This window comes from Numenius arquata, chromosome 6 (assembly GCF_964106895.1).
Source record: "Numenius arquata chromosome 6, bNumArq3.hap1.1, whole genome shotgun sequence".
In the NCBI taxonomy this organism is placed as follows: Eukaryota; Metazoa; Chordata; class Aves; order Charadriiformes; family Scolopacidae; genus Numenius; species Numenius arquata.
The window spans coordinates 58,891,423-58,905,642 of NC_133581.1; the positions used below are offsets into that span (position 1 = coordinate 58,891,423).

The 14,220-nt window shown below is 48.9% G+C and overlaps 1 protein-coding gene across 1 annotated transcript; it reads right to left on the bottom strand.

The window, feature by feature from the left end:
• Window positions 1-1,444: 1,444 nt before the first annotated feature.
• On the bottom strand, window positions 1,445-6,523 carry ZDHHC22 (zDHHC palmitoyltransferase 22). The gene is made up of 2 exons (XM_074149823.1): window positions 5,962-6,523; window positions 1,445-1,710 (listed from the first exon to the last, which is right to left on the bottom strand). The coding sequence occupies exons 1-2, from the start codon at window positions 6,521-6,523 to the stop codon at window positions 1,445-1,447; spliced, it is 828 nt and encodes a 275-aa protein (XP_074005924.1).
• Window positions 6,524-14,220: the final 7,697 nt, after the last annotated feature.

Sequence of the window (14,220 nt, forward strand, 5' to 3'; positions counted from 1 at the left end):
AGGAAGAAATAACACTTTTCACGGCTTGTCAGCATACTCCCCAGCCTATTAAAGAGAAGCAATGGATTCCTATCCAGCCCGCATAAGCAGTTTGCCAAAACAGAGGCTTCTTGTTGCAGCTGCTGGGGAATCCAGCACTATGATCCTGGTAGAGATGTCATGGTATCCTTTCTTAAGGCACCTATTAGCATAGGATCTCAGCACAGATCTCATGGGCTGTTGCTGCAGCTAGAAAACAACTGACACATTAGGCTGATTAATCCCTGTAGTAATTCCATTAACCTCCTTAATGGAGTTATAACATGGATGAATTTGCCCCTCTGCAGCAATGCGAGAGGGAATTGCCCTGGAGAGCCTATAAATATGGTGTGGCAGGGATGTCTGAGGTAAACATTTTTTTGTTTGTTTTAGTGCAAAGTGAAGCTTCCTGACCAGCTGGAAAACCTCCCTGTCTTCTGAGATTTTGAACTCTTCACAGCACTAATGGTGCAGGTGCCCCTGTGAGAGGGTGATGCATCAGGGCTCAGATGCATCAGTGGGTCTCTTGGCACCCTACTGACAGCTCGCTGGGTGTCCACCCTTCCCTCTCTCTCTCACAGGCACACATAGCCCGCCTCATCACACAGCTTCTCTGACACAGCCTTTTCATTCACCTCTGCCATTTCCTCTCCTTGTGCCTCCATCTGATCATGATTTATCTGCTTGCTGCTCCCTGTCAGAAGGGCAGCTTTGCCTGGACTGTGTCGTTGAGCAAAGGACTGCTAAAAATAAGTAGCAGAGCTACAGTCCTGACATAGCGTTGCATAGGGAGCAGATCAAGAACAGAAATGAGGAATTCTCTATTTCTCTTTGTTTCCTTCCTGATTTTCTAGCCTGTGGAGAGAAGGTTTATCTGCTGCCTTAGCCATGTGCATAGCCTGCTCCTAGGGTGGCTTGATTGCATTGCAGTTGTGTCATTAAAGGCTTCTCAGTGCTGTGACGTTACCTCAAGTATATAAGAGCCAAAAAGGCACCCTGCAAACCCCTCCCAAAGAACAGAGAGAGACCTCGTTTTTACAGTCTACCACAACAGCCCAGGCTCTCTGGAAGCTCTTGCTGCAGTTCATTAGGGACTATATAGGGTGGCTAATGGGGCTGGGGGCTGGAGGAGTCAGGCAGGAAGCCACAGGAGGGTCTGACTAATTTTTCTGCTAGTTCAAAGACTGTTGCCACGTACGCAGGTGCAGTGATGTGACTACTAAGCTGCAGTATCTCTTCATCTACATGGTTTTTGATCTCCTTGTTAATATGCTAAATTTATTCTGTTTGATAGCCCGTCCTTTCCTCCCACAGAGGCTGCAATCCCGAGAGATGGAGTCACCCAGCTCTTTAGTGATCCAGGAGACAGTGGGAGAGAACAGGGGAGGTGTTGTGTGCATGGGATGCACACACATGCCTGGGGATTTTATTTCTCTTTCTGCCTACAGTAGTCACTTCCCACGTTCAGCACAGGGATGAGAAGTCCTACCAGCCACCGCTTGCCAAAGACCTCTTGCAGGTTCTCCCTCCAGGGCCGGGCTCTTACCACGATCCCTTTCCGCACCTGGTAGCGCGTCTCCCCACGCAGGATCAGCAGCATCTGGTGGCAGCAGAAGCCAGCGCAGGCCAGTCCAATCCCAAGCCAGAGGTAGAGCATGAGGATGACAAACATCTCGGAGCTAAGGAGAGCTCCTGCAGACCAAGAGTCAGGGAGAAGGAGGACAATAAAAGAAAGAGTTTAGATACACCTCACATGCCAGTGTAACACTCATCCCCAAGAACCAACGAGCTGCCTATATTCTCTGGCCGCAAGTGGGGAGTTAGAAGCAAGACAGGCTGGCTCCTCTAGCTATATAATATTGTTTCCTTTGTAGCGTCTGATGCAATGGACCTCGCTGGGGAAATACTTAAATGATAATGGTCTCCGTACACTTCTTCCTTTCCTGTTAATGTGAGGATCTAGATTACAGGGGCAAATTCAGCCAGAAATGAAACATGTCTGTAAGACTTCAGCACTGTTTTGAATAATGGTTAATTTATTTAAGGACCTACCTGCTCATCACAGTGAATCTAAGATTTATAGGTTCCTTTCGAAAAGAGATATGGGTCCTACAGCATGTAGATGCTTCCAGAAGCCTTACTTTGTGCATTATTACTAGGCACAAAGATCTGGGATTTTTCTCTCTCTCTTTCAAATCACTATATATATACATAAATATGTTAAAAAAGAAAAATAAATCAGTAATGGCTTTCCTACCATTGGGCAAAGGCAGTTTTCATATGAACGCGAGAAACAGAAACAGAAAACTTTCCAAAATACAATTCAAATTCCATTTTTAAAGCTGCTGTTAGAATATTCAAAATACTTTGTAGGTCTGAAGCTCATAATTTAACTTTTTTGTAGCATGTATTTATGCTGAATATATTTAAATAAAAATATTCTGTGGGCCCTTTCCTCTACAATGATTTTAGAACTCCTTCTGGAAAATATTATTATAATAGCAGGTATCACTGAGTGACCTTTCAGTGCGTAGGCAGATCTAAGCCCATTAAAATAATATTCTCTGTGTGTGCATATGAATGTGTACACACATATTTTGTGTATATTGGTATATTATTAAACACCCATATTTGCATGCAGGCATACAAAGAAAATTTAAATATGTGTCAATACTGGTATAAATATACCTCTCACTGGTTCCTGTGAGGTTTAAGAATGAAAAAGCTCTCACGTGTTTCCATCCCTCCAGATGGGGCAGGCACACTTGGGCTGGTGAAAACTCTGCTTGCTCTACGGCCTTACAAGAGCAATTCTGCTGGAGCAGGGATTGCATGGACAGCAGAGGTGTGCTGCCTAGAGCCAGTATGTGGCTGCTTCAGGTTTTAAATTTAATACAAGGGTGGCTGGATAAGCGTCTCTTGCTTCTCTTATACAGAAGGCTGGATTAGGTGGTGTCATCTGGTTTTGCAATCTGTGAATCCCAGCTTCTCCACCTGGCAATGCTGTAAGTGAAAGATTGGGGCTGACCTGTGACAATCACGTCAAGCTTTGGGCTTGGCCAGCAGGCCCCTCCAAGGATGATTTGTAAGGACACTGATTACAGCCTCGAGCTCTCAGAGACTGTCCTTACTTGAAAAAGGCAAAGGAGCCATTCAGTTTTCTTCCTAAATGCAATGTCATCTTTCCCTTCTCATTAGATCCCATTCAGCTCAGTGGGCTTCATATGCAATACAGCAAGGGAAGAACAAGCCCCCTAGGATGATGACAAATCCTCATACCGATTCTGTCAGAATAACTCAATCTATCAGGTAGGAACCCCAGAGCCAAATACGGGCTTCTCTGCCCCTCTTTTACTGGACCAGAGTGTGACAGACATTTGTTCTTTCCTGTAGCTGATATTCAGATGGGATATGGAGAAAGACAGCTATTTTCTTTAGAGCCTTTGCAAGGCAGCTGTAACCTTTATTTCTATGAGCTGCTGAAATTCAACATCAAGAGAGTAATTACCCTTGTTTCCCCTTGCAAATATTAAGCATCTCTGAGCCATGCTTTCCAGATATATGATTTTTTTAACCTTTTCTTCAGGTTACCTACATAAAACATTTTCTATAATTTCTTTTGTGGATCCAATCTGACCTGTGTTTACAAAAGTGCTCTCCATTTGTCCCTCATCACCACAGTCCATTTTAGTCTCGGATTCACTTTTTCTCTAACTGACCTGGTGTGATCTCAAGCTTATTGCCATACATTATCTATGCTAGAAAAGCTGAATCACAGGCTGAAATTATAGACTCTGGGTCAGATTCTAAAATCCATGCCCGAGTCTGGGCAGAACGAGCCAACTGAAAATTTTCCCAGCATGAGAGCAGGGAACACTCAGTTGACATAAGACCAGCAGATTCACCCTTCATCCTCCTTTACTCCTCCTCCAGTGCATGAGGAGGGCATGATGAAGAAGAAGAAAGGTAAATTTTTTTCCCTACTATAGCAATGCTCTGTTTGAACCTTATAACAACCCTTCAGTAATAGTTATGTTAACTGAAAAATATTGGGTGGACAACCCTTCCAGGTAACTATTCCAGGCTATGTTTTTCTTTCCTGAACTGGAGGTTAAAGGTACTGGTAGAAACCCAGTTGGCCATTCCTGCCAAGCAACCAAGACACCACGTGCCCTTATATTGCCGTGTGAGGCAGCAGTTCACCCCCGAGCCGAGCCAGAGGTTCGGAGGGAGCTGCTGGGAGCTGCTGCCTCTCGAGGGTGTTCTGGCTCTCAGCTCCCAGCTCTGCACCCAGCCCAGTTGTGTCCCACTCAAACACTTCCCATGCTGTCTTTGGCACTGCAATTGCTGACACCAGAGCTGGGGCACTTCAGTGGCTCTTCAAACATATGCCAGGACCCATTTCAGTGCAGATGAGCCCACAGAGTCAGAGAGAGAGAGAACTAATTCCTCGATAATCTCCTCCTACATCCCTGCTCCCCCTCCCAGGCTGCTGTGCTGAGTACAGCTTAGGCACAGGGGAAAATCATTGCCAGTGTTTTTAATGCTAGTGAAGCTCATGCAACATTATTTACGAAAATTCTTCTGCTTGGAAAAATGACTCCATAAAAATGTCATGCCAGGATTTCATGTTTATTGTCTCTCAGTGATTACCATGACAAATCTGCTAATTTGCCAAGTAGAGAGATATTTGTTTGTTTTCAGATGGCAACCCTGCAAACCCAGGCTGGAATTCTAAAAGCAAGCTGGGGCCCCTCTGGCTCCTGTATCCCCAGCAGTGGAGACTCCACACTCAGATCATAATCAACAGTTCTGGTGACAGTGCACGAGCCAAAACAGATTCCGGGCCCTTCGTACTGAGCTCAGCTGAATCTGCAAAGCTAAAATATATGGGATACTTATTTTAGTCTAACAAAAGCTGATCTAAGTGTGCGAGGCATGAGCTGCACAGGGGGAGAAATAGCATTTTTCTGCAGTTGCTTTCAGAGCAGAATGCCAGCCCGAGCTGTCTGCACAGTCAGTTCTCTGAGACCAAGCTTTATGTAGTTCTTGGGTTTGGACAGAGAAACGGTTGAGGTTGGAGAGTTTGAGGGCGTGTTGAAAGGTGAAGAGGCAAGGCTGGAAAAGAATAGGAAAAGTTACGGGAGCAGAATCAGGATGGGGAAGGGGAAAGTTTGTGGAGATTTATGGAAGGGCAGGGAGAGAGGGGAGAGGGGGAGAAGCAGAATGAAGGGTAAGGGATGGGGACAAGGAGAAAGAGATACTTGCTTTTGGTGTGGAGCTCATACAAAGAGAAGGCAGAGGGAATTTCCCCTGGTTCTCTGTGGACCTGTGTCCCAGACTGGGGTCATGAAAGATGTGGCTAATCATGTCACACTAACTCTGCGCTTGGTTTCTGTTGCCTGAACCCCAATTCTCCTATGCTGATCGGTAACTTTGTGCTGCCAGGAGGCAGGAGGTGGGTGACAGTGGAGGGGGTGAGTGGAGACTTGGATGAAGACAATGAGAATATCTCTGCTGGGTTATGGGGAGCCTGCAGACTTGTAAGATACAAAACCCTACAGACCCCCCACCTATGCCTGTAGGACAGGCAAAAGATTCCCCTCACCTGAAGTACAATGAGTGAAATCACTCCCTGCATGACTGATAGTCCTATTCTAGCACCACGAGCTGGTTATGGGGCGTTTTCCAGAGCTATAGGAATAGGGCTGTGGCTGTAACCTGGAGTGGGTCCCAGCCTCTATTTCAGGTGAAGCAAAATCCTTTGCAAAGGCTGTCTCTAGCCTCTAAAGAGGACTTTGTTGAACACAGCCAATTCTCCCTCTTTCCCATTTTCCCACCACCGTTCCCCACACACAGCTATCCAAGGAAGATCATGTCCCCCCCACTGCAGGAGCCTTGGAGGAGGAAGATGCTCTTCATCTCCAAGGAAGGAGTCCTTACCTGAGAAGAACTGGCTGATGGAGTGAGGCAAAAGAGTGAGGAAGGCCAGCGGGTTTGCAAAGGACACAGAGAGTGCAGCAGAAATGTAAGCCATGCCTGCCACCCAGGAGTCGAGGCAAGCCAGGGAGGTGTAGAGGCAGAACATGATGAAGTTTCGCATGTTCCTGCTCCCGATGCAGTTCCCTGTGAAGAAACAGTGGTGGTCATGCCTCTGGGTGACTCTGGCACACAGTCTACAGAAGTGAGTGCTGGGCAAGGCTGAGCCAGGGGACCTGCTTCCATCCAGCCAGTCCGCCACCACTTCAGCTCCTTCGCCCAAGTTTAAGCCCTTGCCCAAGTCCTCGGGGGAGTTCTGGATCACAAGGATGTAGTTGCCCAGGGCATTAGCTGAGAGGAAGAGGAAGAGGGCCCCATGCAGCAGAGCAGGAGAGAAAAGTGGGGTGGTGGAAGGGTCTCTGAACATGCTGGGGATGAAGAGAAAGATCTGGAGGACGAAGGTCACTAGGGAGATGCACAAGAAGTAGGCTGGAGCGACAACATTGAGCAACCTGAGAACTAGCATTGCGGATTACGTTCCTGCAGGGGAAAGCAAGGAGAGAAGGAACATCACCGCTCCGGCTGCACACTTCATCCTTCCATTTCCTGCCGGTCCCGGCCCCGCCGCCTCCGGGCAATGCCCTCCGGGGGCCGCTCTCCCTTGTCGCCGCCCCACGTCCCCGACCGGGCCGGGGCAAAGGGACAGCCTGTGGGCAGCGGCCGCTCCCCGGCGCCCGGAGGAAGCACCCCGGCCCCGGCGTTTGCCTCCGGCGAACTTGCAGCAGCGATGCCCCGGAGGGGCTGCGGAGGCTGGAGGGGAGAGCCGGCTCCCGCGGTGTGCCGGCGATGTGGGCTCCGCTCGCCTAGCAGAGTCCCTCTGCCAGGCAGGGTCAGTTTTGGTATTGCATGAGAGGAAAAAAGGTGGTGCTGGAGGAGGGGGGAGTGAATGGAAAGGGGGGGGGGGGGGGGGGGGGGGGAGGAGGAGAAGGGGAGGGGGGAGAGGTTGCTCTAATCCACTGCAATACGGATCAAATCCAATGCTCTAATTTGTCCTTTAAAGCCACGGATCTCCAGATTACCTCTATGACCGCTGCCCTGCTCTGCACGAAATTAGAAAACGCACAAAACAGCTGGTCAAGTGCTGGCCGGATGCAACCTGCGGCGCTGGGCTACCGAGCCGGGGCGGCCCCGCAGCCGCAGCCGCGGCTCCGGCCGGGCACGGCGCATCCCCGCCGGCCAGCCGCCCCCCCCCCGGCCCCGGGGCTCAGCCTGCATCGCCGGGGCACCGGAAAGCCCGGGGGCCCAAATGCAGCGGGGAGCTAGCTGGGTGGCGGTGTGGGTGCCCCGGCAGTCCGAGCACCCCGTCCCCGGCAGCCCCAGGGGCTCTCCCGCGCCGCCGTGTCTGCAGTGTCTCGGCGGCCCGGGGGGGTCGGGTCCGCCTCGGTCCCGCGACGCTGGGGGCTGCACGCCGCCACCTTGTCCCCGGGCGCGGCGGGGTGCCGCCCGGTACCGGCGTGTCTGGCTCTGTGGCGGAGCCGCTGAGACCGTCCGCCGCGGCGGCCGCCCCCGGCCATGCCGAGACCCCCACGGCAGCCGAGCCGGAGCACAGCCCGGCGGCTGCCTTGCCCTTCCTCTCCCCTCCCGCCCTTTTCCTGTCCCGCCCGGTTCGGCCTTGTCCCTGTCCCTGCCCCGTGTCTGTCTCTGTTCCTTTCCTGCCCTGTCCCTGTGCTTTTTAGTCCTTGTCCTCTCCCTCTCCCTCTCCCTCTCCCTCTCCCTCTCCCTCTCCCTCTCCCTCTCCCTCTCCCTCTCCCTCTCCCTCTCTCTATCTCACTCCCCAGTCCTGTTCTTGTCCGATCCTCTCCCTCCCCCGACTCTGTCCGTGTCCTGTCGCTCCCCCTGCCCCTCACCGTGTCCGCGTCCCTGTCCCTGTCCCTGTCCCTGTCCCTGTCCCTGTCCCGGTCCCTGTCCCTGTCCCGGAGCTGTCCCTTCAGCACCACCCGCACCTCCTGCGGGCCCGTCCGTCCCCCTCCGAGCACAACCCGGGGGGCCCCTGGGGAGGAGAAGGTTGTGCTTGGGGCACTGAGATCCTGACAAGTCCCACGGGGAGAGCACGGAGGTGGGAAGGGAGGTCCCGCCCGCTCCAGTCTTCCTGCAATGTGGGGAAGGGAGGCAAGGTGAGGTTGCAGCATGTCTCCCTGCCACCCCAAAGCGGCCCCTATTGGAACCAGCATCTGAGGCAAGGCGAAATTTGCAGGTCTCTGCAGGTGCAATGCCTCCTTGGGTTTGCAGGGCACCTTTGCACAACTGCAGGTAGGTAGGAAAGGCTTTGAGTTGGGCAGGTGGTGCCTGGGCAGTATAACAAGCTGGTAGAAGCTTTGCAGACATTCATTTGCCCTTTGACAGCTGCACACCCTCACCCCCCTCTGCCTACCCACGCAGTCCTTGTACTGTCTACACAGGCGCTGTGCACAGCCTCTCACTCTCCTACACACCTACGTGCTGCACCATCCCAGCTCTGATGAAAAGCATCCCTCTCTCCTTCTGCAGACTTGTCACCCATGACAGGAGAAGGGGAGAGAAGAGGCTGCTGGGCTGCAGCCTTCCGCTGGAGACCGTCAGACTCTGCACTGGTCACAAGTCAAAGAAAGATGGGTTTAACCTAATCTTAGGTCCTGGGTTTACTGGTCAACCCATCAGCACAACCAGTGACAGACTTTGCTTCTCCAAGAGAGACCTTCCCTTTGCCGGGAGGTACAGAGCAAAATTAAAGTGTGTCTCATATCTCAGTTTCTGGGAAGAGAGGCCTAGAGGGGCGAGTGGCTGTTTGTCTCCTGCACGTGCACTAGTGTGGAGGGTGGTGACAGCAACTGAGAGTTCAAGGGTTCCTTATCAGAAATAACTTTTTCTCCCAGATAACTTTAATGATTCAACATTTCTGAGAAAAACGGTGGCAATAATAAAAGCAAGTGCAAACCAAGCCTGTAGGCACTGGATCTGCAGTGAAGAAAACTAAGAGACACCTTCGGCAGAACTGGAGGGAAAGCGGCTCAGAACCGATTGAGCTTTCACTCCCACCTCCCTCATTCTGCTGTCACGACTACTGAGAATAAAAAACCTCCAATATTCCCTCAACTCATCAATTTAAAGCAGACTGAGCCTTGCAATAGAGATACGTGACCCAGCCTGGATTTTATCTTTAAATAATCAGACAGTGTTTTCTCCATATTTTAACAGCTTACATCAAAATAATAAAAAAAAAAGCACCACAGAGAAACCTTTTCATGTCATGAAAGATTCCTGACTGAAGGAACTGCATCTCATGAAAGACATTAATCTGCCTGCATAGGGAGCATCATAAGCTGTAGCCAAAGGGGAAGGAAGGAAGGAAGGAAGGAAGGAAGGAAGGAAGGAAGGAAGGAAGGAAGGAAGGAAGGAAGGAAGGAAGGAAGGGATAGTAAAGGAAAGAGGAAAGGGGAAGGGAAGGGAAGGGAAGGGAAGGGAAGGGAAGGGAAGGGAAGGGAAGGGAAGGGAAGGGAAGGGAAGGGAAGGGAAGGGAAGGGAAGGGAAGGGAAGGGAAGGGAAGGGAAGGGAAGGGAAGGGAAGGGAAGGGAAGGGAAGGGAAGGGAAGGGAAGGGAAGGGAAGGGAAGGGAAGGGAAGGGAAGGGAAGGGAAGGGAAACCTGTTTTCCATTGGAATGGAAGACTGGTGAAGCAGATTATCTCCCACATTCTCATTAAAATGCTCCTGCAAATTGATGCTTATGATTTGTCACTGTCAAAATACTGGCTTCATATTTTAGAATATAGTAAAAAAAATCCTCTTTCAGCGCTGTTGTGTTGATATGATGAGCTGTTGGCAGGATGGGGGAGAAGTTGTCTGGGGATGAATTTGTCTATGTATATGCACGTGTATATAAGAGAGAGATGGGTAAATAAGGAGATTAGCACAGAGAGTAAGTGAATAACGAGAACAGTAGTTAATTTGGAGCAAGCATTAGAAAGTAATGATATTTACTGGAAGAATTTAAGTTTCTCCTGCTGTAAAATCAACATAATGAGAGAACTTGGATGTGTGGCACTCAGTATCTCCCTTTTCCCTTCTCTGGGGAGATAGAGTTTCCCTGGACAGAGTCTGGTTGTGACCCAGGAGATGTAGAATTTCCCCATCCTGCTTTTCAACTGCATGTAAATTACTTCATACGTGTTTCAGGATTTTCTTGTCTTTTGGATAGGGTAGAGATTATGCTACAAGCCTTTCTCTGGAAGACCTTGACAGCTGAGCATGAGGAACACCTGTAAGAGCAATTTATTTTTGTTATTACCTACTATGCAGATGTTCTCCAGAAATTAGCACGCCATACTGCAGCCAGTCCCTCTCTCTCACCCCAGCCTTGATACTGCTGAGTCTCACCACTCCATTCTCCTCTGCTGGCCAGTTGTGTGGAGTGGCTTTCTCTGATATGGACCCTTTCCCAATATGTCCCTTTAGCAAGCAGAGTGGGAAGCCACAGGCATAATCTATACATTTGTCAGCCAGGTGGTGTTTTCATCTTCTAGTTCAATAACCTGGGCTATGCTTGATGATGACTGGCAGACAACAGTCTTGGTAGCTTAGTCCCCGGATCTCCTAGTTCCTTGTGCTCAGGCATTTTAAGGAGAATAAAATACAGTTTCAGTTGATGCCATGCTCTGATACAGCCTGCTCAACATCTTTCAAGGTCTCACTTTAAATTGCATCCCAAATTATGTATAATTTCTTCCAACTCAAAATGTGTATTGCCTCAGACAGCCCCATCAGTTTAGCATTCAAGATACAGCCTAATGGTGATTTTTCTCTGAAATGAGTGAGTTAATCTCTGCTATTTGATGTGATAATTTAGAAGAAATGAACGCTCTCTGTGGTAAACCTGGTGCTGCTTGCCTTAAATTATCACTTAAATACAAGACCTATGAAGTTTTTGTGGGCTTTTTCTTTTCTTTTTCCAGTTAGTTAGCTTTCAAAATTTGAACACCCACAATGTCTGAAGAGGTTTCCTGTTTGGTTAGGTAAAGTTGAATGGCCGCAAAAAGTAGCAGACAATGCCTGATGTCTTCAATTTAACAATGAAACCAATATAGCATGGTTGGCAGCAGAGGTGCATGCCTGTATGCTGACCAGCTTCCAGTCTGCCTCGGTGGAGACACAAACACTGAGAGGAAAAGGGAGCTCAGTCCTTTTCTCATTCAGCTCTGAGTTATACTACTGAGGTTGTCAGGATGGCCCTGATCTTCCTGAAACAGTAAACTAATGCTAAGCTCCTACTCAGAGTGAGAAATTACCTTCAAAGTCCAACTCGACCATCTTTCCCATTTCATCCATATCCTTGCCCCAAGTGTACCTACCCCCTGCAGACAAGAGTCTAAACAGGTCCCAAAGATCTCTGGTGATGGAGATTCTCGACCACCCCCAGCCAATCCATTCAGTTCACTGTTTTCCTCTCAGAGTATTTCCTCATGCCTAACTTGACACTCCCTTGCAGCAATCTAAGGCTTCAGTCTTTATCACATGCCCAGTGGATACGGAGAACATATAAATCCTTTCCTTTCTGCAGTCTTTTACATAGTTGAAAGTGGCTACCATGTCTTCTCTAGATGAATCCATCCTATTCCCTCAATATTTCCTCTTGGTTTGTGTTTTGGAAACCTCTGAAAGAAGGAGTGAAGGACCTGAGGTATCGTATATGTTGTGCAAGCACCTAAGAGCTGAGAGGTACCCAGCACTGAGGTCAGGCAAGCTGACAGCATAGTTTTAGGTAGCTAGGTTTTAATAATTTTGACCTAGATTGCCAGTTGTGCTGCAACAGTTGTGCTGGGGGTTTCAGCGAGGAGGCCACTTATTAACAAGGGAAGAGATGGTAACTGAACAGTTGACAGATGGTCATGACTTTAGCACACTGTCAAGCGCGTGCTGTATCTGAATTTATGACTTAAGCTACTGAACCTCTTTTTCAGCTCCCATCTGGCCAATCTTCACCTACCCTCCCCTTCTCCTTCCTTCAAGGACAGTGTTGAGAAAGGGAGGGGTTTTATACAGCCATAGCTCCTGCCTCAGTGTGCCGAGCCTTCCTCAGGCTAATACAGCTGCTGTTCTCTCATTACAGACCTCCCAGCTTACCATTCAGTGTAAAACTAAGCTAGGAGGTAATGCTTGGTGTACAGGGTATTTATGCAGGGACACGTTATGATTCAGATAGTGGCATACATTGAAAACTAATCCAGGCAGTTCTAAAGTAAATGAGTAAATAATCTGCCACCTAACGACATATCCATGGCTTGCTGTACCTTTGTATTTCAGAGAGACATTTTCAGGTCAATAAGCCATATGAATGAAGAGAAGAAATGGAAACGAGGGGGGAAAAAGCGCACCCAGAACCCCACTCTTCAAAAGTGCTTGTTCTCCACCTTTGCCTGTGACAATGTTCTTAAGCGAATGGATTTCCAGAACTTCAGAAAACAGACTGAAAGGTTTATTGACAAATGGTCAATTTCCTCCAAATGAAGAAAAAGTTGTTTTGTAGGCTGTAAAAGATTTTATTTCTATTGAACAGAACCCACCTTCTGAATAACAACCCACTGCACAGACCAGGGTGTTGTCATTTCTGCCAGAAAGTCCAAAACTCAGGTGGCTCCAGTCATACGAGCACAAAGAGTATGCTTAGACAAGGAAAATACTGGTTGCTTTCTAAGATGTGTCTTAGAGGTCTTCTAACTCACAATAAATTTTCTTAAACAGGACTTGATGCCTAGGGTACAAGGAAGGCCATTCTTCAAAGCATTAACTGATTTACTTTTCTATGCTCTGCCTGAGTTGGTGCTGGCCTCCTGGGACTGCTTCTCCTCCTTCAACCAAGGAGCTGCCGCAATGGCTACATTCCTCTCACACTGGTGGTTACTCGCAGGGGGGATCCTGTGCCTGTGGGGCACTGGCTGCCCACAGGCACTCAGCAAGGAATACAGAGCTCTCACCACAAAAAATCAGAGCAGTCACTAGCATCGCCTCATCTGGTGTGAAAGTCCTTACGTGTCCCTCTGTCCTTCTTAGGCCATCTATCTCGCTCATTCTTGGAGTCACAGAAACATCTAAACATCTTTTGAGGAGCAGAGGAGAAAGACCAAGCAGCCAGTGTAGTTCCAAGGAGCTGGGATATTGCGTGGTTTATGATGCTCTGGCCTGTTCTAGCTGGCTTGTGAAAGGGAGCACCAGGCCTGTTTGAAACAAGTCACGATTTACGGCACACCCTGCTGTGTTAGGAAAACTGTGGCAAAAAAATCAACATTTGACTCATTTGCTGCTTGCTGGTGATGCTGGGAAACAAACTTTCGCAGTCAAGTAAAGTTCAGTATGTCAGGGCATGCCAGCAGGAAGAGTAAATGTTGATGATAGGTGGGAAGGGAGTGTTGCAGGAGGCAAGGCACTTATGGACCTCAGTTCAAGCCAGGGCTGTTGTCTCTGGCTGTGGTGTACCCTCTCCTCCATCCCACTGGTCTTGCAAGTGCCCCTGAGCTCTGTCCCCATAATGGTCGAGGGATTCTCCCCCTAGTGGACCCGAGACCCTTCCCTTCGAGTGCCTACAACTCCCTCTTTCATCAAACCCTGCCCACAATACTGGCTCAGCACCAGAGGAATGGCTGAATGCTGTGGCAAAAAAACCCCAACGAAACATGGAAAAAATTGCTCAGGCAGCAAAAAGAAAAAGAATGACAAGAGAAGGGGGAAGTACTACAGGCATTTCTTCCTACAAAGCTTTGAGCATCCTCTGCAGGTGTCTGGGTGCTCTTGAATTCCCATCATCGCCAGCAGGCTTCGGTATCAGACATTATACCCTGACAAGAAGGTGTCATCTTGGGACTTTACAGGATTCTTCTCCTTGCTTTCAAGATACTTTGGCTAGCAGGAAAAGTGCACAATAAAATATCTCTTCTTGTTTCAGCTGACTGACTTGAAGTTCCTGAGACATAAACCTCAAGCCAAGTGAGCGGTCCCATCACCCCCAGGTGAATACCACAGCGAGGAAAGGTATTGGACCAAGGTTCCTTCTGTTCTGTCATTTCCAGGCAGGACACTGCAGAGCAGAGCTCCTAAGGAGCAGAGAATTAAAATTATAAATGTAAATGGTGTTTATTGCAGGGGAGGATTAAACCCCAAAGTAACAGGCATGAATACGTGAGGGTGGTCATCTGAAGC

Bases quoted from the DNA above. Each gene is read 5' to 3' on its own strand.
- ZDHHC22 (XM_074149823.1), bottom strand. From the start codon at position 6,523: ATGCTAGTTCTCAGGTTGCTCAATGTTGTCGCTCCAGCCTACTTCTTG. The intron at 1,711-5,961 runs GTAAGGACTCCT...CTTGGTCTGCAG, and splicing joins CATCAGCCAGTTCTTCTCAG to GAGCTCTCCTTAGCTCCGAG.